At 35.0% G+C, this 22,919-nt stretch overlaps 1 protein-coding gene across 1 annotated transcript in view; it reads left to right on the forward strand.

The window, feature by feature from the left end:
- Positions 1 to 22,919, forward strand: part of LOC106879344 (transmembrane channel-like protein 7) — a 139,591-nt gene that overhangs the window by 94,362 nt on the left and 22,310 nt on the right. Inside the window, exons 7-11 of the mRNA XM_052969567.1 lie at positions 7,223 to 7,370; positions 11,990 to 12,151; positions 12,962 to 13,125; positions 15,490 to 15,604; positions 22,597 to 22,694. Coding sequence (XP_052825527.1) covers positions 7,223 to 7,370; positions 11,990 to 12,151; positions 12,962 to 13,125; positions 15,490 to 15,604; positions 22,597 to 22,694 — 687 coding nt within the window. The remainder of the gene's footprint in view (positions 1 to 7,222; positions 7,371 to 11,989; positions 12,152 to 12,961; positions 13,126 to 15,489; positions 15,605 to 22,596; positions 22,695 to 22,919) is intronic.

Below are 22,919 nucleotides of genomic sequence, written 5' to 3' on the forward strand. Positions count from 1 at the left end.
ATATATATATATATATATATATATATGTATGTAGATACAATATTAGATATGTACATATATACACAAGGGTACTACATGAGTACCTATATCGCTAAATATAGAAGTTGAAAAATACTTCTGTACCACCGAATAGTCACAAATCTGTTACAGACATGATAGAGAAAAATATCAGTGAACAATAATAATGTCTTACCTCTACTGGGTCAGAAGAAGTAAATGCTGGTCAACCTGGTACCGGTTTCGGAATTTAGCGCCAAAAAGGTGCCTGATTTATCATCAGCCAAAGTCTGCCAGCTAAATTACTACTAACGTTGTGGGGGAGAATTTGGTGCTAAATTATTATTGTTCACTGATATTTTTTCCTGTTATGTCTAGAATTATTCGGTGGTACACAAGTATTTTTTGACTACTATTTTTTAGCAATATCGGTACTCATGTAGTACTCTTGTTTATATATGTACATATCTAATATTGTATAGTATGGGTTGGATGGTTTGACTGAGGACTAGCAAACCAGATGGCTGCACCAGGCTCCAATCTGACTTGGCAGAGTTTCTACAGCTGGATGCCCTTCCTAACGCCAACCACTCCCAGAGTGTAGTGGGTGCTTTTATGTGTCACCAGCATGAGGGCCAGTCAGGAGGTACTGGCAACGGCCATGCTCAAAATGGTGTTTTTTATGTATGTATATATATATATATGTGTGTATGTACACATATGTATGCATATATATAGATATGTGTATATATACATGCATGTATATATATGTGTGTGTGTGTGTGTGTATGTATATATATAAATATGTATATGTATATATATATATAGTGAGAATTTACAAAAAAACAAACGATGAAAACGAGTATGTAAACAAGAAATATATTTATTAGTTTAACGCTCAGGAAGTGAGAAAGTCTTTTATGTTTTGAGCCTATGCTCTTTGATAGAAAGGAACACAAAAAGGGAGAGAAAATAAAAATGGTTTAGTAGCTAGCGATGTATCATGGCGAATGCCAGACAGAGGGATCAGACAGGAGAGCTAGGAAGAAGGGAAGATCATAAAGTAGTGGTGATCCCAAAACAAAAGTGCACGTGTGTGTGGATGGGGGTTGGTGACCTTGATGTGTGCATGTGTAGGTGTGTGGTGTTTTGGGGTGTGGGGGAAGCAAGGGTGGTGTGTGGGTTGGGGTGAGGGTGGAGGTAGTGATGGGGTATGTGGTAGTGGGATGTAAGAGATGGGGTAGAGGTGACATATATATATATATATATATGTATGTATGTATGGGCAATGAAGAAATAAGTGATATAGATATCCACTTTATACAGCTCAACCGAGTAGTGCTCTGTTGGAGCTTCAGGAATATAAGATTAAGGAGAGAAGAAAACAAATTCAAAGGCCAATGTATATATTCATTCAATCCATATTAATGAAGTTCTCTATGGTATACAACGTGCATACACAGATGCATTCATCTATATGATATATAAAAATTTCTAAGAATTTATAAATATATATGAAAATTTATAAATATATAAAAATTCATACATATATAAAATTTACTAACGCATAAAAATTCATAAATGTAAATATATAAAAAAAGTGTAAGTCCATAAATGTACTTGCAAAGTCCGAATGAAAAGGATGATAAAGCGGATGTAAACTGATTCATAAGGAGTCTGGACATTAGTAATTACTCTCGACATTAGTAATTACTACCAATCCATTAAACCTGATATACTAGACAAAGCAATTAAAATTGCAGAGAAATTAACTAGTATCACACATTTGAAGAAAAATATCATTTACTGCAAGGAAAACATTGATCTCCTTCAAAAATAGGACATGGACCCTATCTGACCTTCAAAACGACTGATGTTACAATGGGAAGTTCAGATTCCACCCAGGTCACAGATATTGTTGGACTATTTCTAATCTCTAAAATTAGAGAAGAATTCCCTAATATTAGTGGAGGCCTATATAGAGATGATGCTTTATTTGCCATATCTGAATCCTCCGCACAAGCAACTGATAGGATTGGGAAAAAAATTAATACATTTTTTAAAATTATACAAATTAGATATCATAGTTGAAAATGTCTCTACATGTGTTAACATATTGAATGTAACATTAAATTTGGATAATGGCTTATTCTACCCCTATCATAAGCCTAATAAAACTATTAGGTATATCCACGCCTTATCAAATCATCCCCAGTGTCATTAAGGGAATAATTAAAGGCGTCTTGATAAGAATATCTAACTTATCCGCAAATGAAAAAATATTTAATAAGTTTGCACCCATTTATAATACAGCACTAAAAGACAGCAGTTTAACAGTAAAATATACTATATTAAAAACATGATATTTAAAAACAAATAAGGCAAACAGTTTCCAAATATTACGAATTCTAACATTGACTCACATCCTATAAATAATCCCACTGAATATAGAAATCAACAACTCTTTAGAAGACACTATAGATTTTTCAAATATAGCAATAGCAATACGGGGCAAAATAGGAACTATTCTGGGAGGAAACAGGAAATTGTATGGTTTGCAACCCCTTTCTCCTTAGTTATTTTTTAGCACTATCAATAGGAACTTTCCATCTGGTCATAAATACCACTCTATATTTAATAGATCATGTCTTAAATTATCCTAACAAAACCATTAGAGATAATCTAACTGATCCTAACACAGAGAACAATAATAAGACCTTGGATATTAAAAACAGTAAGACTAATCCCAGAGACAAAATAAAAACATGTAATTGTCGTAATAGGGAATTTTGTCCCCTAAAAGGTTTCTGTTTAAGGAGAAATACCATATATAAAATTGAAATCCCAACCCTAAATGAACCTAAAATAATTTACATAGGTAGTACTATTGACTTTAAAGGTAGATATAGGGTGCATATAAACTTGTTCACTAACCACGAAACAAAAAACTCAACTAGCAACTTACATCAATAGACTAAAATTAAACAACAAAGAATTCAATATGAATTGGTCTATAAGAAAGAAAGCCACACCATATAATACACATTGGAAGAATTGCAATTTATGCATGAAGGAGGTGATCCACGTAATCCAAGCCAACAAAAATAGTTTACTCAAAAAAGTATCTGACGTTATAATTACCTGTAGACACACATATCTTTCAACATTAAAATTTTTCAAGAATAATTAAACTACAGGATTCTAGTTTAGCCTTACTCCATATTATGGACTCTTCTAAAACTTTATATTTCTATATATATAGCGTCGTAATATACCTTATATTATACATTGTGTCATAATACATTTTAACTTCATATGCCTGAAGAGAATGGTCCAATCAAACATTCGATTTTTAAAATTATTTAACTTACCACTTCTTTTAAAATTTTAACATTGTAATTCTATTTACTCTGATAAGAGAAATATAGAATATTGCTATGGTTGGAGTTAGCTTGCCCATAGTAACCTATATCTTTTCAAAACAACCTTAAGACTTTATACATAGACTTTATACATGTTCCAGACTCCTTATGAATCAGATTATATCTGCTTCATCATACTTTCATTCAGACTTTGTAAGTACATTTATGGACTTACACTTTTTTGATATATTTACCTTTATGAATTTTTATGCATTTGTAAATTTTTATATACTCTTTTACTCTTTTACTTGTTTCAGTCATTTGACTGTGGCCATGCTGGAGCACCACCTTTAGTCGAGCAAATCGACCCCAGGACTTATTCTTTGGAAGCCTAGTACTTATTCTAACTGTCTCTTTTGACAAACTGCTAAGTTACGGGGATGTAAACACACCAGCATCGGTTGTCAAGCGATGTTAGGGGGACAAACACAGACACAAACATATACACACACATACATATATACATATATATATATGACAGGCTTCTTTCAGTTTCCGTCTACCAAATCCACTCACAAGGCTTCGGTCGGTCCGAGGCTATAGTAGAAGACACTTGCCCAAGGTGCCATGCAGTAGGACTGAACCCAGAACCATGTGGTTGGTAAGCAAGCTACTTACCACACAGCCACTCCCGCGCCTATATGTGTATGAATTTTTATATATTTATAAATTTTCATGTATATGTATGTATGCATAAATTCTTAGAAATTTTTATATATCATATAGATGAATGCATCTGTGTATGCACTTTGTCTACCATAAAGAACTTCGTTAATATGGAGTGAATGAATATATACGTTGGCCTTTGAATTTGTTTTCTCCTCTCCTTAATTTTATGCATGTATGTATATATATATGTATATGTATGTATGTGTATATATATATATATATATATGTGTGTGTGTATGTATATACATATGTGCATATATATATGTATATGTATATATGTATATGTGTATATATATAAGTGTATATATATGTATATATATAAGTGTATATATATGTATATATATAAGTGTATATATATGTATATATATAAGTGTATATATATGTATATATATATGTGTATATATATATGTGTACATATATGTATATATATATGTGTATATATATATGTGTACATATATGTATGTATATATGTATATATATATATATATACATATGTATGTATGTATATATGTATGTGTATATGTAAATATATATATATGTATGTATATGTCGCTGAAAGAATACAAATTTCAGAAGATACTCAGGTAAGAAATTTTGTCTTTTTAACCTCGTTCATCTCCTCCTCTATTTCTGCACAGATCATAACAACCTTATTAGTTCTTTTCACTATTCTATCAATTTCATTACCATGTAAACATAGTTTAAATAGTTTCGTCTTCCTCATTGTTGTCTTAAGATAAACTTAAGTTCATGCATATTTGTTAATCATCACATATTCATTTATTCAAGTTTGTCACATCGTCACTTATTTCTCAAATTTTGTCACAGATTGGCTGACTGAAAATTTAAAGATTTTTTAATTCTATTTCACTATTATCAGCATTTGCTGTTTCATTAAATTATGTTACCCAAAATCCCAAAAGAATATTTTTCTCCCTCCTAGCACTGAGCAGCCACATCGACAGATGCACAAGCAAAAAAAAAAACACCAAATTTTCATATCTTCCCATTATATCAATGCAAAAATTCAATCTCAGTACAAGAAGGCCTAAACAAGGAAAACCTGTTCATACAAAAGTGCAGACCACACAATATGCAACTTTGACCATTTAAAAAAAATTCTACTAAGGAGCCAGTCGTCCCCCTTGCCACCTGTTGCTCCCCTTGGTTCACTCTCTAAACTCATCATTCTTCTTCTTCTTATTCTTCAAACATCCAAAATGACGAAACCCCTCTGTCATGAGAACTGATTACTGTACAATGTCCCTTGGAAAGCTAATTTAAATAGCGAAAACCGGTTGGATTTCACGACATCCATATAATATGCATATATTTATAAAAAGATATTAAACTATATGAAAAGAAGGCATTTCTCTTCCACTTTTATACTTTTTTTACACATATTTTCAACCTATATATATATATGTGTGTGTGTGTGTGTGTGTGTGTGTGTATTAATATATGTATTTATATAGATATACATAGATGTAGATAGATATAAAGATATGTGTGTGTGTGTGACCTGTATCTGCACTGAAGTACTAACAGTCTCCATACACTCTTGAAGAAGAAGATCTGTGAACTTTATTGTTTGATTTCTTCTATTTATTGTTCTACTCTTTATTCTTCTCTTTATGATTATATTATTTTATAAACTGTGAATTATGTCTAAAACTTTCATATATACTCACCTTGTCTCTGATGATGGAATACCCAATGTATGGAGATGCTAACCTATCCTTTGGAATATCCCAGAAACAGCTGTAAGACATCCAATAATTAATTAATTAATTAACTAATTGGTTAATTATTTCAAATTCACCTTACCCTAATTAAATATTTTGACTGGAGTTACTCATCCTGCCTTGGTTTTTGCTATCTTTTTCCTCTAATATATACCTGTTAACTTGGAAGCCTACTACAGATCCCTAGCTCAAGCCTCAGCTGTGAACCTAGAACCTAATGAATGACCAATTATAGCACTTACACAGCATACCTATTTATTTAGACCACCGTTGAACTAAACCCCTCATATTCTTTGTGTGTGTAAATGTCAAACAATGAAAATGAATGCTCAACACCACATTGGTGGATAGAATTCCTTTATTTGTGAATTAAGGCTACCGTTGGTTTCATGTTAAGAAAAATAGGAAAATATCATAATTTTTCAAGCTGGTCACATGGAGGAGTTGTTTTCATTTCCATGTTAGATAGATACAGAATCTCATTGAATTCATGGAGATTCTCATAAAGTAAACAGTGAATCAAGGAGTACTCTTCTTGGATGACATCTTTTAAGTGATTATCTCCCTTGGATTTTACTTTTTGGCAAACTGTCATATGGTAAATTTGTTTGCATTATCTTATATTCTGAGTGTATGTGATGTCTATATGCTTGTATGCTGAGGTATTTCATCATAGGGGCATATTTCTTCTGTGGGTGGAGTTCATTTGTTATGTGCAATAATACCTCACATTTTGAGGACCCACTTTATGAGACCCTTGGTTTACGAGTTTTTTTTTAATAATAAATATAAATTTTAAGCGAAGTGCCAAAGGTTCTACTACCATAACGAATGCTTCTGCATGTTGTCAAAAAATTTATAGAGAGTGAAAAATGCTTCTTCTAAGCAAACAACTCTCGACTTGTTTTATAAAAAAAAATCTACAAATTCTTGTGAATTGGCAATCGCATCTACAAGTGATGGTGTGTGCGAGTGAAAGTGATTCAGAAAATGATTATGATAATATTTTTTTATCATAAATGATCTTGACATTCTTTTTACTTTACATAAAATATTCTTTACATTCTACTGTTGTTTTATTGCCACTTATATACGAGTATCATCAATTTTATAGGTAAAATATTTTTCTGGAAATGAATTATGATTGCTTCTATGGGAAATTATTGCATTGCTTTACAAGTTTTCGCTTTTCAAATGGTTTCTTGGAACAAATTAATTCATATATTGAGGCATTACTGTATATTTAAATTTCACATTCAGGAAAGGGGCTATATATTTTCATGTATCACGTAATCATTCTCTTCTAGCCATTCTTCTGTGTACCTAATGATCTGTCTATCAATCAATATAACTACTTATATATCTGTCTCTACTTTGTCCTATGTTCAGTATTGCCAAAGGAATCAAAGAGAGCTTGATCAATCAACTCAGTACTGGTGTACCATTCTCCCAGAAAGTGTTTGCATCCTGGGACTTCTGTATGAAGAATGACAAAATAGTCTGCTGGAAGAAAACCTGCCTTCTTCAAGAGTTACGGGTAATTACATTCTTGAGCTTATTCCCTTCTTTTTTTCTGTTCCCTCATTTTGTTTACCACCTGGTTTCTTTTCCTTTCTTTTTCCTTCTCAATTTCTTACTTCCCCCACCACTCTTCTTTTTTTAAAATTTCCTTTTTTCTCTTTCATTTTGTGTATTTTTCCTTTCTTCTCATGCACACTCTATTTCTCCCTCTTGTCTTCACTTTCTCTAATTCTCTCTTTGTCTCATGGTCTCTCTTTGTCTATTGTTCTTTATTCTTTCTCTCCTGACATGTGCATCCAAAGATATTTAATCTCTCTCTTACACACTTTCATACACATATCACTGAAATACTTTTTCACATGTAGCTTTTTACATATAAACACATTCTTATAAATGTGTACACACACACAAACACACATTGTGGTGAGGAACTGACAAAAATCCTACTTCTGAATTCATTTCTTAAAATAGCTGATTTGTTCTATTTTGTCTTTAAGATTGGTGGGGAATAAAAATACTATTTATGTACTGCGGTTAGTTCAGTCTACTAAACAGTTATTCATTAATTTATTTATTGATCTGCCAATAATGTGGTGTATCTGTAAACTGGTCTGTCTATCTCCATGGATAGTTAACAAGGGCATTGGGTCACTTATGAAATACCAACACAGGATTAAACCTAGTGTACTTGATCTCTCTTTTCTAATTTTGTATTTATTATATCATCAGTAACAATATATGATGTTTGTGTGTGTGTAACAATATATCACAGTACCAAATATAACCATATAACAATAAGCAATGTAACAAGAGTTAGTTATCTTATAACATTTCACACAATAACAATCAGTTGTGGTGAAATCCTGACACCCTTATGGGATAGCAAGTGAACTATGCTAAACCCAATAAAGGCGCATGCGTGCTGACAGTGCAATGTAGTGTGGTGTGTGCTGTTGCATTTGTGAAGGCAGTCGTAGAATTGTTGACAAGAGACATAAGTTTGTTACGTGTTTGTTACTGATTTAGTTTTTGTAGTGTTATAACACTTACAGTGTAGTCTATATCCAAACCCAAGGATATACTAGTAGCGACAAGATATTCAAAGCTCACTGTGGACATTCTTAGCATGGAAGACTTATTAACTTCTGTGGTACAGTTGCAACGGCAACTACAAGAAGAACAACTGCAACAGTTGCAGCTGCAATTACAACAGCAACAACAAGAACAACAGAAACAGCAACAATAGCAAAATCAACAGTTGGAATTATTGTTGCAGTTCAAAAACACTTCAGGTTCATTTTCGGCAGATGGGGCTGCTAATTCAATTGAAGAATGCCAAAGAATTATAAATTTACAACAGGACGCAGAAAAACAACCTAAAACAGATAAGGAAAAAGAAAAACAACAGCCAAGACCCAAACCATGCTACAGGTGTGGAGAAATACATTTTAAAAGAAACTGTCCTTTAAAAAATCAAAAATGTTTTGGATGGAGAAAGATCAGACGTAAGAATCCACATTGTTGGGTGAAACAAAAAAGGTTGAACAAAAGAAATTGGGGAAGATAAAGGAGTGTAGAAGAAAGTGGGGAAGAGCAGCAGGATATTAATAGTGATGGTAAGAATGATACAGTTTATATTTTCATTTGTTTTGCATCAGTTGGATAATTATGTTACTGAGGCATTGTTTTACAGTTGGATGCCATCCTGTATCTAACCCTTCCTTTTTTGCAAGAAAGGGATCTCTAATTCCATACTGCTTAAAAGGAATGAAGTGATCTAATGGTTTGTTCACAAGAAAAACTGACAACAACAGTGCACTGCATGAGTCACATGCACTTAGATACAGATACACAGGTATATATATACGAGAATTCACGAAAAAAACAACAGACGAAGACAGGTGGTGTAAACAACAAATGGATGTATTAGTATAACGCTCGGGAATAGAGAAAATCTTTAACATTTCGAGCCTACGCTCTTCAACAGAAAGGAACACAGAAAGAAACAAGGAGAGAAAAAAATGTGTGTAGTGATCAGCGATCTATCATGGCGAATGCTGGACAGAAGGGTCACAGAGGAGAGTTAAGAAGAAGGGGAGATAACAAAGTAGTAGCGATCCCAAAACAAAGGTGCATGTGTGAGAGAATGCTGGTGATCTTAATGTATGCATGTGTGTATGTAGGTGTGAAGGTGTGAAAATGTGGGGATGGGAATTGGTCATATATATATATATGGATGAATGGATGGGTTGGTTGGTCGATGGATTGATTGATGGAACGAACACAGCCAAGACAGTGTGAAATTTCTAGGAATTTATAAATAGAAAAGTAGTCTTACAGCTGTTTTAGGGATATGTGGGATATCTGTTCATCAGAGACAATATGAGAGAGTTAAATAGAGGGAAATAGTAGACTACAAGACTCCTTTGAATGAACAACACATGGATTTAATGTCTCCACACTATCCTTCTGTAATAACAAAATATGAACTCCTATCAGAATTTACATACCATGGACAAGAAGCCTTTCTACCCATTCAACACATCACTTCCCTTGGATAATGGTACTGCAACTGTAACATCCAACATATATTTTTATTCCTCTTCTCTTATTTCTATTTATACTTCCTGTATCTTTCCCTTTCCCTCTGTTTAACTCTCTCATACCGTCTCTGATGAAGAGATATCCCTGAAACAGCTGTAAGATTATATTTCTATTTATGAATGTCCTAGAAATTTCACACTGCCTTGGCTTTGTTGTCTCTTTTAATTTAACATACACATGCTCACACATGACCCGCGTTAGACTCCTTACTTATACTATTATTGAACTGGGAGTCTAACTGCAGACCCTCCATAGCACTTACATAGCCATACCTACCATTTTGGGTCTTCTGGATACCAAAACCTCTCATGTGTATATATATATATATATATATATATATATATAGTAAAGCAAGTCGCCACATTCAAGTGACAGTTGAATGTTACTACTCGTTTAACCCCAGGCATTCAACTGCCACTTTGATGTGGCAGCTCGCTTTACTGTTTAGTATACATTAATACTCTATCTCTTCTTGAGATTTTATAACTAGCTATATATCCCTCTAATCTTAACTAAAATGTAAATTTTGCTATTACACCAAAATTTTCACTATTACATGCATATCACTTAGAAGGTTGGTATATTTTTACTGTTATACCTGTTGTGTGGAGGCGCAATGGTCCAGTGGTTAGGGCAGCGGACTCTCGCGGTCATAGGATTGCGGTTTCGATTCCCAGACCGGGCGTTGTGAGTGTTTATTGAGCGACAACACCTAAAGTTCCACGAGGCCCCGGCAGGGGATGGTGGCGAACCCTGCTGTGCTCTTTCACCACAACTTTCTCTCACTCTTACTTCCTGTTTCTGTTGTGCCTGTAATTCAAAGAGTCAGCCTTGTCACACTGTGTCACGCTGAATATCCCCGAGAACTACGTTAAGGGTACACGTGTCTGTGGAGTGCTCAGCCACTTGCACGTTAATTTCACGAGCAGGTTGTTCCGTTGATCGGATCAACTGGAACCCTCGACGTCGTAAGCAATGGAGTGCCAACAACAACCTGTTGCACTTTGTTAGGATTAGGATAATACTTGAAAGTGCACATTTGACATATCTATTCTGATACTTAAGTTAATCAATTTATTCAGTTTGCACATGAACACACATTTCTAGTGGGAGACTTTTTGCCTGCTATTTCTAACAGGTTGTGATACAGCATATAGAGGTTCCTGTGCCCTAGTCTCTCAGCTAAAAGGAGAAATTTACCAAAAGATCAAGTGGTTTTCAATGGTTTTGATGGTCAGATTTGTTCAAAGCACATCCAAAATCCATAAGGAAAACATACATTTCAACTTCAAAGATAGGTGTAATTGTAAAAATTTACCCTACATGCTACCAGAATGTCAATATCTTCAATGCAGCATGAAATGCACATCCCCTTCCAATCAACAAAACAAGCAAATAGCTTTAATTTGAGTAACAAATAATTTAAACAAGCCAATAATAGTAAAACAATTGAACTTTCAAATACTAAACCACAAAAAAAAATAACCAATGAAGAGATACAAAAATAGCCAAGCAACGAATGCAAAAACCAGACAAAATAACACAAACAAACAAAAAGTCTCACCAACAAATATTAATGAACCAACACATCCATTTATTACCGTTCTTACCCCTGAAGATTGTTGTGGCATGAAACTCGAGTTGCAACATGAACATTCAGGTTAAATAAGCCACATATTTTGCAATATATATTAAGTGCTTTAACTTTCTTATTTGTGGAACACTACTCACTGTTCATGTTGTGTTGTGTATGTATGTGTGTGTTGATGATGGATATTAACATTAGAAAAGAAAATTAAGCTTTACAAACAAAGTCCTTGTAGATTTTTGTTCTGCAGTCCCACCCATACCAGCATGGAAGGTGGATGTTAAACGATGATGATGATTGAATCACTGATGCTCCCTTTACACTTTTCCATTTGGCTTATCGGAAGCTTCTAACTAATGATGATGTATTAAAAAAAAAAAAAGAAATAACTTCATTTATTATAGATTTCCTATGATTTTATGTTCTTCCATCTCCTTTTTCAGGCTGATCTAGCTACTCAAAGAGAATTATGGGAAAAATCCAACCGATCATTTAGGACAAAAGTTAAGCTATATTCTACCAGATTCCTCTTAAACATGATAGTCCTGTGTATTCTAGTTGGCAGTTTAGCTTTGATATACTATAGCAGTGACTTCCTCATCTCAGTAAGTGAATATTCTTTATACCTTTTATTTGATATATGAAGAAAACTACTACTTCTGAAAGTGATGGTGGTGGAATGGTGGTTAGAAGTAGTATTTGTAGAAATTGTGATGGGTCTAGTTATTGTAGTGGTGTTAGTATTCTATTGTACTCTATTATATTGCTTGGTTTTCTTTTGTTATTGTAAATGTATGTTGCTCTGTACCATTAGGTAAATCTATCTAAACCAGGCTAAGCAAAATTTGTATATCATTCACTCATATATATTTTTAAAAAGTATAATTCATTAAAAATATTTTGATTTAAAAACAACAATTCCTTCATTTATGTTATTACTGCTTTCTAATGAGAAATATTTAAAGATATTTTCTAGAAATACTTTAAAAATTGATAAAGAACAATAAAAATTCAGTCATGTTATACTGATATAGTCAGAATATCAAACAGGAAATCTGTGTTTGGTGAATATTAGATATTGCATCAATATTTGTCTGGAAATTACCATGCTTTTCCAGATTCAGTTTGCATTCATAATGCTCAAAATCATTTCAGGTGTTTATTGGCCCCTTGGATAGCCTTATAGACCCCCAGGGGTTAATAATGACTACTTTGCTGACTCCTGTTGTAAACTAATATTTGTTTTGATCATTTAAAAAAAGTGAAATCCTACATTAAAATGTTGCTTTGAATTCATATCTTGGACTCGTATCTATTTTTTAATGAAATGCTTAAATTACACTTTTAAATCCAAGTTTATGTTTCTTTTGTTTTAATTCTAAAATGAATTTTTTTAATATTGTTTTCTCTTTTAGCTTCAAAAAGATGCTTTTGAAAACACTTTCAAAGAGTTACTGGTTCAATTCTTACCATCTTTGATAATCAGCCTACTCAATGTTCTTGTCCCAACTGTCTTCAATATTATAATTCGATATGAAGGTTATACATCATCATTTGAGGTGAAGCTGAAGCTACTGAGGTATGTTGGTCAAAATCTTTGGTGAGGTGTTTTAGGTGCATATGGTCAGTTGTGAAGTGTCTTGTTAGGTGATGTGATTAGTTAGGGAATGTTTTTCTTGAGCTGTGTTTAGACCTAAACAATCACCCCGTCTATCACTGTTGCAAGGCCCTTGAAGGTCTTTACCAATATTTGGATAAGGTCTTTGGTCCCAACATAATTTGATATTTGGTACACCATTTGATATTTGGTTGTATCATTTTATATTTGGATCTCTCGTTCCTTGCATACAGCCTTCTCTCACACAGGGATGCTTGTTTGTTAGAGGGCACAAGTGAAGTGGATTTTCAGCTGGACTACTTACATGAATTGAGATGGTAGTTAGGAGTAACCCTTGAGCCATGGTACCTTTCTTTTTCATCCTCATCAGTCTTAATGACCCTGCAAATGTCTTAAGCACGAGTCTTCCTTTTTTTTACTAAACCATAAAAAAGAAATCATGGAGAGTTAGGTGATATCTTGAGAGCTGTTTAATTGCGTTAGGTAATGATGGGATCAGTTGGTTAATGTTTTTAAGGAGCTATATAATTGTATCATTTAAGTAGATAATTAGAGAATGTCTTTAAGGAGCTATCTTTCTTTTAGTTTGTCATTGAAGGAGGGACTGTAACCTTGACTTTTGCAGTGTCTCCCAGACTGGTGAGACTGATGTTTAGTTTGAATATTTTCAGGGAAAACATTAGCTGGTAAGGAATATTAAAGGAATGCAGTTCTTAAGTGGAATGTTTCAGAAGAGTTGACTGTGGGATTATGGAATGTATGCAATAGGAGTGGAGGAAGTTTAGTACCGTTTACGGTAACTCCACTTCTGAGTGTTGTTGGCATTTGTAGAGAACTGCTCCAGGCGCAGGAGTAGCAGTGTGGTAAGTAGCTTGCTTACCAACTACATGGTTCTGGGTTTATTCCCACTGTGTGGCACCTTGGGCAAGTGTCTTCTACTATAGCCTCAGGCTGACCAAAGCCTTGTGAGTGGATTTGGTAGACGGAAACTGAAAGAAGCCGGTCGTATATATATGTGTGTGTGTGTATATGTTTGTGTGTCTGTGTTTGTCCCCGTAACTTAGCGGTTCGGCAAAAGAGACCGATAGAATAAGTACTAGGCTTCCAAAGAATAAGTCCTGGGGTCGATTTGCTTGACTAAAGGCGGTGCTCCAGCATGGCCAAAGTTAAATGAATGAAACAAGTAAAAGAGTGAAGATGCTAATATAACATATGGAGCAGTATGTAAAAATAACAGGTGCCATTAAATACAACTGCTGTCTTTAAACAAATGGGATACTGAAAGAAGTGCCTATAAATGTGACTTGTATGGTATATGATATTCTGTCACACAACAAAACTTATTCCGATCTTACATTTGTGTGTGTGTGTGTGTGTGTGTGTGTGTGTGTGTGTGTGTGTGTAAAAGTATATAGATGTGATATACATCTATGTCATCATCATCATTTTAATGTTCACTTTTCCATGCTTGCTTTCGTCAAATGGAAACCCCTTTGAGGCAGATTCTCTAGTGCTGGATGTCTTTCCTGTCATCAACCCACATGTTGTCAAGATTTAGAGATACAAACTCAACCTTACACACACACACACACACACACACACACACACAAGCACTGGTGTGGCTGTGTGGTTGAGAAATTTGCTTCCCAACTACATAGTTTTGAGTTCAGTTCTACTGTGTATTATCTTGGGCAAGTGTCTTCTACTACAGCATCAGGATGGCCAAAGTCTTGTGAATGGATTTGCTAAACTGTCATATGTGTGTGTGTTTGTTTGTCTCCTTGTCTTAATATCATGTGGTAGTTGTAAAGGAGTGTCATTGTCATAGAAGCAGTGCCATTCATTTCCAACATCCTGCAAAATCATGTCAGAGTATGGGAAAATTTTGGCTTACTTGGAAACCAGTGTAGGTTGACAACAGGAAGGGTCATAGCAAATTCCATCTGGCCCATGCAAACATGGAAAAGTGGATGTTAAAATGATGATGATAATGATGTTTGTGTGTGTGTATAAATATATATATGTGTATATGTACATATGTGTTAGCCTTTAGGCTAAAGTGCCATAAGTTTGTATCCCATGGCATGTCAAGTTGTGACCTTTCTTTCCCATGAACCATTTGGCTATTAAGGGGAGGTGAGTTATGTATGATTTACACATTCTCTGAAGTTGTGACATTTGTTGCAACTTCTGTCCTTAGAACAGTTACAGGTATATCAAATATTTTAATCCATTTACTGCACACATCATCTGTCCTGTCCATCCCAACATCGAAAAATGTTCTTCCTGCCAGACTTTTAAAGTGGGAAATTATTTCTTCTGCAGAATTGTGCTACTACGTCTTGCATCTGTGGCTGTCTTGTTGTTTTCCTTGTATGACAAGTTGATTCAAAACTCTGGCAAAAGTATTTGCAATTTTAAGAACCAGGAGGAAATTAAGGTATGTATGGGTGAACATGAACCTCTTTTTTTTTTTTTCGTATTTCTTTGAAATTTTCCTACAAATAGTGTCTAGTTTGTACTGAGAAACAAAGCTCTGTCGTCATTGTGGTATTATGAAGGTTGACGATATTGTTTAATAAATAGAAAGAGAATTCACCGTGAGATAAGATATGTCTGTTTATTTCAAAGCATACACCATAATGGCCTCATACTATTAGGGACTCAGATGTGTTCTTTTAAACTAGAGAGTTCCCTTAATGGGAGGTGACTAATTTAAGGGAGATAACGACACACCCCTTCAGGTTATGAGTTCATAACGACAGTTTGTTTGGTAGTCGAATTCCCCAACCACTCCTGGTGTACACTGCTGGCTTGGGACTTCCTGAGTTGGTAGGTGGAACATCACTGTGCACAGTGAACTGGGTCTCTGGTTGGTCAACTTGTTCAGCAAGATGTTCTGTTGAATTGTCGCGGCTGTACTCAGGAATGTCACTGGGTACGGTTTGGTAAGGTGGACAATTCTGTTGGGATAGCTACCTGAGGAAATTTGGTTTTCTCACTTCTATTGCGAAGATGGCTTCTGTTTCGACAAAGTAGTCCTGAATCTGCCTTGACAGGTACTGACCTTGGTGATAGTTTTCACCACTTTAGCTGGACTGGTTTTAGGTTTCTTCACCCAAACTGGTTGTCCTTCAGTAAAAGATGCATGCTCTCTAGCTCAATGACATTTGTCGAAATTGACTTTTTGTTTCAATTTGAGCTGAGAGTCTGCATTTTTGTGTTGCTCAACATTTTCTTGGCAGGATACATCTTTATAAGCAATTGTTGGAATGTGAGTCCTGAGTTTCTTATTCATCAACAACTCTGCAGGACTCTTGCCATGTTGTAGTGGAGTACTGCGATAATTAAGCAGTGTGATATATGGATCACTTGCTTTTTTTTAGAAGGTTTTTAACTGTCTAAACTGCACATTCAGCTTCTCCGTTTCCTTGTGGATAATAGGGGCTTCTGGTGAGGTGTAAAAGCCAAAAACATTTGAAAAGCCTCAGAACTCTTTTGATATGAATTGAGGACCATTATCGGAAATGACAACCTCCGGTATACCATATCTAGCAAATATTGATTTGCAGTTGTCAATAATACTGCCTGATATTGCTGTCCGTAAATGAGATATCTCTATCCATCTAAAATAGTAGTCAATGACTAATAGATATCTGTGTCCATTCAGTTCGAACAAGTCCATTCCTACCTTCTGCCATGGATAGTCAGGTAACTTGGTAGGTCATAGTGGTTTTGGTGGATGTTTCTTTTCCTTCTCACAGATACTACACCCTCCTATCTTCTCAGCAATTTGCTTGGAAAGGCCTGGCCACCAAACGTTGTCCCGCGCCAGTGCTCGGCATTTGATGATACCTTGGTGTCCTTTGTATAGATGATCCAAGATGTCTTTTTGGAGGTCTGTGGGGATGATGAGTCAACTCTGATACAGTAAAAGTCCCTGATAAACTGTTAGGTACTGCCGTACAAACCAGTAGGGTCTCAGTTCCGGATCTTGTGTGGCTGCTTCAGGCTAGTGGTCCATCTTGTAGAAGTTGATAACTTGATCACAGATTTTATCAGTGCTTTGTTTCTGCCTGATTTTCTCCAGTCGTTTGTCACTCACGGAGATGTTATCTTTGATAGAATGGACAAACATGTCTGTCTCTGTCTCCTGCTGGAACTCTTGTTTCATTGGTACGCTGCCAGGAGCCCTGGATAGGATGTCTGCTGTAATGAGGTTTTTCCCTGTGGTGTGTGATCTCGTAGGTGAATCTCATTAGGTGCATGTGGAAACACTGGATTTTTAAAATCAAACCATCGTTGAGTCTTTAACAGTGGTAGTAGAGGCTTGTGATCTGTTTCTATCAAGAACTTTGGTAGTCCTATCAAGAAGTCAACAAACTTCTCACAACACCACGTGACTGTTAATGCTTTCTTCTCAATCTGTGCATATCTCTGCTCTGTCTCAGTGAGAGATCTTGATGCATAGAATACAGGTCTCCAGCCATCTCCTTCCTTCTGAAGAAGCACTCCACCCAAGTCATAAGATGATGCATTTGCTGAGACCTTTGTTGACTTGTCAGCACTATAATGCATCACTACTGGTGCAGAGCTCAGTTTTTCCTTCAGAGTCACAAATGCTGTTTCTTGAGGCTGGTCTCATATCCAAGTGGTTTCTTTTTTTTTAGTAGATTCTGGAGTGGTTTGGTTGTCTCTGCTAAATTCTCAGTGAATTTGCCAACATGATTTGCCATACTGAGCAACCTTCTTAGCTCAGATACATTTTGTGGTCTGGTCAGTTCCTTTATTACTTTTACTTTTTCAGGATCTACTCAGATTCCTTCTTTGGATATTATATGACCCAAAAATTTCACCTCACTAGCAGAGAATAAACACTTTTCATTTAGTGTTACTCCTGCTGCTTTCATTCTTTGTAGTACCTTTTGTACCCTCTGATCGTGCTCTTGTTGTGTTTTTCCACTGACCAGGACATTATCTATGACACAAATGACCCCTGGTATTCCTGACACAATGCGTGACATTTCTCTGTTGAAAATTTCTGGTCTGGAGCATATTTCGGAAGGTAACCATAAATAACAGAATTGTCCACTCTGTGTGATGAAAGTGGCAAGTTCCTGTGAGTCTTCATGCAGAACTTTGGTAGAAACTACTGTTACAGTCAAATTTCATGAACACTGGCTCCTTCAAGTTCAGCAAGAAGTTGAAGGAAGTGGAAAATTTTCCCTTTTCACACTTTTGTTTAATTTAGAGTAGTCGACACAAAGTTTGACTCCATCTTTTTGGGGGACTGCTACAATGGGAGCACACCACTCTGTCAGGGACTTCACTGGATGGATAATTTTCTTTTTTTTTTTAATCACTTTAACTCTTGCTGGACTTTCTTCTTCATGGGAAGTGGTAGTCGTCTGGGGGCAGCGATTGAAAAAGGTTGAGCTGTTTCATCCAAGTGAATTTTGTATACATGCCTCAATTTCCCTAGGCCTGTAAACAAACTGGGGAATTCTGTTTTGTATTGGAGACCTACCTTTTTTATCATATTGATTTTACTCAATAAATTGAGAGCTTTGATTGTTAGTCCACCCAATAATGGTTCAGCTAAGTCTTGCACAATGTACAGTTCCTGTTGTGATGTTGCTTTCCCATAACTCAATGTGACATCTACACATTCAAGTACTTTTATTTTGTGTTGACCTGGTCCATATAACCTTTTGTTTGTAGGTTTTATTATTGGAGAATCCTTCCTGAAGAACCAGTCTGGTACAACTGTTACATCTGTGCCAGTATCCAGTCTAAATTCAACAATTATGCTGCAGATTTTGGTGGTGACTTCTATTTTTGCTTGCCATTCTATCTTATTGTCTTCACAAACTACATTTATATTTTCCAAAGAAACAATCCAAGAAATGATGTTCTTACTCTTCAACTCCCCTAACTCTTGAAAAATTCTTGCAAACAGTTGCATAGTGTCCTATTTTCAAACATCATCTGCATCTTGTTGCTGAGGCAGGGCAGTCATTTCTATTATGAAATGTGAACATTCCACACCGCATGCACTTTCTCTCAGGTATCTTCTTTTTATGTTGATACCCTTTTTTATCATTTGGTCTTGTGACATGGTTTAATTGTGGATCTGTTGCATTGACTGTTGAGGAGATAGCTTTTGTTTGTTGTTTTGATGTCTCATGTGCTCTACCTCTCTGTAGGCATTTGTTGAGGGTTAGCTTTTTGTCTGCTAAAAGTTTTTCTCTCAAAAGATCGTCTTTAGCACCAACAACTTGAACCCTAATAAGTTTGTCCCTTAATTCTCCAAAGTTGCAGTTTTTTGCAAGTTGGCACAAGACAGCTATGTAGGTTTCTATGTTCTCGTGCATCTCACCAATGAAAAATTCCTCGAATTTGTTAATCCCTTCAGATAGATCATTTTTCTGTTCTTCATTGTCAAATTGTAGTCCTTCATATATATTCTTCTCCAATAGTTGCCAGAAATACAGAAGTTTGATATCCAGTATTGACTTCATTTGAGAGTCGACTGGCAATTGAATAATTCAATAAGTTTCGTTTAAATCTTCTCCAATTGCTAGCCACATTTTTTGATAAAGACATTCGCTCAAGAGGTGGGATATTCACAGAAAAAGGTTTTGCAGACATTCTTTAAATTAAATGAAGAAAATAAATTTACAATTCTGTGAAGAATTCTTTCTTTCTTTTTATGGTATGAACACAGGGCGAAGTCTTTGTTGTTGTTTTTCCAAAGCCAAAAAAAAAAAAAGAGTTCGTTTTTGTTTTTTTCCAGTGAATTTTTTTAAAAAGTTGCTTCAGATCCTTCGGAATCCCATTTCTGTCACCATGTGGTATAATGAAGGTTGACGATATTGGTTAATATATAGAAAGAGAATTCAGCGTGAGATAAGATATGTCCATTCATTAGCAAAGCATACACAGTAATGGCCTCTTACTGTTAGGGACAATAATGTGTTCTTTTAAACTAGAAAGTTCCCATAATGGGAGGTGACTAATCTAAGAGAGATAACGTCACAATCATAATTTAGACAATAACTATAATCAACAGGTTCATGTTGAATTTCAGAAAAAGCCTTTTCAACTTACAGATTGAATTTTAGATGGTCAGTTTTCAATAAAAAAACATTCACTTTTGTACATTCAACCCTATTTCTGGTGAAATACCCTATTTCACCATATTTCTAGTGAAATACGCTAGCTTTGTTCCAATAAATTTTTAAAATAATGATTTTATTGAAATAACTTCATCATTATTAAGCTGGTGTTTGGAATATAAATTAATAGGAAATTTTGGATGAAGGTTTTAATTTAGACCACTTTAACCCTTTTGTTACCATTATTTTTTTAAAAATTCTCTGATTTTGAAAATAATGGAGAGGTTAGTAAAATAACGTTATCATTATTTTGATAAAGTTTGAATAGATGTTGTATCATAGAACTAGAGGCTGTCTCAGGCAGATTTGGTATCAAAAGGGTTGAACACTTGAAACCAAGTTCACCAGTGATTTTTAGTTGCAAATGGGAAATATATAATCTGGATAGTGAAGTTGTCGGTTTAAAAGAAACTGACTGCTTCTCTTTCTCATTAGTTTTGAATAAATTTGAACCTGCTGGGTGGCTGACCTCCACAACAGAACATAACTTTTGTTGTCACCCACAAATAACTATACCAAACCAATTGTGTTTGTATCTCGTTAAAGTCTTGATGGGTATGTTCCACAAATATTTCTTGTGTTGGAACTTATGAATATATTCAGCATCAGAGGAGTTTTGAATATATTTTTAGAAACAAGAGTATGTTGTGTCAGCTGGAAATAACCTTGTGACATTTTTGGATAGCTGCTATTCACTTGGTTGAAGTATTTATTTTTGCTGTTGTTGTTACCATGCTTAGTTGTATCTGTAATTCAATGTTACATGCAGGCTGTTCTAGTGATCAGATCAACTGGACCCTTGTCATCATAATTTACAGAATACTAGTTTTGTTGCCATGCAGAACTCAATGCTGCCTGGAGTAATCTTATGCTTCATCCTTGGCTGTTTCTTCTGAGTCTGTTGATATTACTATTTCTGTTAAATTAAATCTTCTTGTTGATATCTAAATTTTAATATCAATAGTGTGCTTGTCCACCCTAACATCTCATTACCACTATTTTACCCCTCCTTTCTGCTCCACCCTGCTTTCTTTCCCCCCACTACTATAATGTGAGTAGCCATGTAGCTCCTCTACAATAAGAAGCCTGTTCTGTTTTGTCCCCTTCTCTCATACTTTAATTTCTCATCTCCTAGTGAAGAGCCACCAACCTCACTATTGTAGCCCCACTCAATTGAAGGGGATCTTACTCTTGTACACTGCCTTGGATAAAGCACCCAGTATACTATGTAAACTGTTTTGGCATTTGGAAGGGCATCCATTGTAATGTATCACAAAGTAAACATTGGAGTCTGATGCTTGTCAGATCTTATCAAGCCATCCAATCCACTCCAGCATGAAGGGGGACATTAAATGTGATTGTGGCGGTGAAGAGTATTTCCAGTATAGTCCAATCAAATACTCTAAATACTGGTACCAATACTGATATTGTGAATGATTATGTAATCTTGTTGTTAGAGAAAAGCTCCAACAACTATATTTTTTGAAATCTTGATTTGATATTTTTTGGTTACTCTATCTTTGTCTGCAACATCTTTGTTTGATATATTTTCATTAATATCTAGTAATATTTCTTTACAAAGATATATAGCATCAGAGATAATCGTTGTACTTTCAGCCACAAAGGTGAAGATAGTTAACTATTTCAATAGCAGCAACAAAGGCTGCTCATACTTTTGCCAAATCATTAAATTATAATGTTGCAGACCAGTTTTTGAATTAAAAGTTGTTCAGGATATATTCACACTTTTTCTTCCGATGTCTTCCATCATCATTCTGTGTTTGGCTTCTGACATATGCAGATATGTGTGTATATATGAATGTGTATGTATATATATGCCGTGCATGTTTGTGTGTGTATGTAGATGCAGAAGTTTGTGTACATGCCTGTATATAAGAATAAGTATATATATAAATGTGTTTATAAGTGTGTATGTGCTGGCCTCTGGGTTAAAGAATGATGAGTTAAGAAGCCATAGCAGTCACTTAATTTACTTGGAGAAAAAAGGCCAAGAAAATACTGAACTTTTGAGCAAGTAACTGACTCATCTTTGCTCATCTGTGTGTGTGTGCGCGCGCACACACACACACACTATTACTGTAGGGTTGAACAAACTCTATAAATTGCAATAGTTTATTATCCTGAGATGGAATCTTCTACTCCACAACAGAATCAATCCTTGAGTTAATTCACACAATTGATTAATTTATTTATTTAGTGCCCTACTAATGAATCTGTCTCATTTGCATTTCAGTGTTGGGAAACTTATGTAGGACAACAATTTTATAAATTGATTATTTTGGATTTTGCTATTGTCGTTTTCGTCAACATGGTCATCCATACTTTGCGTAGGTAAGAAACCTCTTTTATCTCTCTCTCTCTTTCTTTTTTCCTTTCTAGCTGTTCCTGTTTGTTGTTGTTCTTATCATTATTAATATTACGCTTGTGTTTGTAATTACATACACACACACACATAATATATACATATATAGACACATATATTCATACTTACACACACATACATATGTATTTTATTGTCTCTGTCTCTCTCTCCCCCTCTCTCTCTCTCTCTCTCTC

The sequence above is a fragment of the Octopus bimaculoides genome, chromosome 7 (genome assembly GCF_001194135.2).
Source record: "Octopus bimaculoides isolate UCB-OBI-ISO-001 chromosome 7, ASM119413v2, whole genome shotgun sequence".
Classification (NCBI taxonomy): Eukaryota; Metazoa; Mollusca; class Cephalopoda; order Octopoda; family Octopodidae; genus Octopus; species Octopus bimaculoides.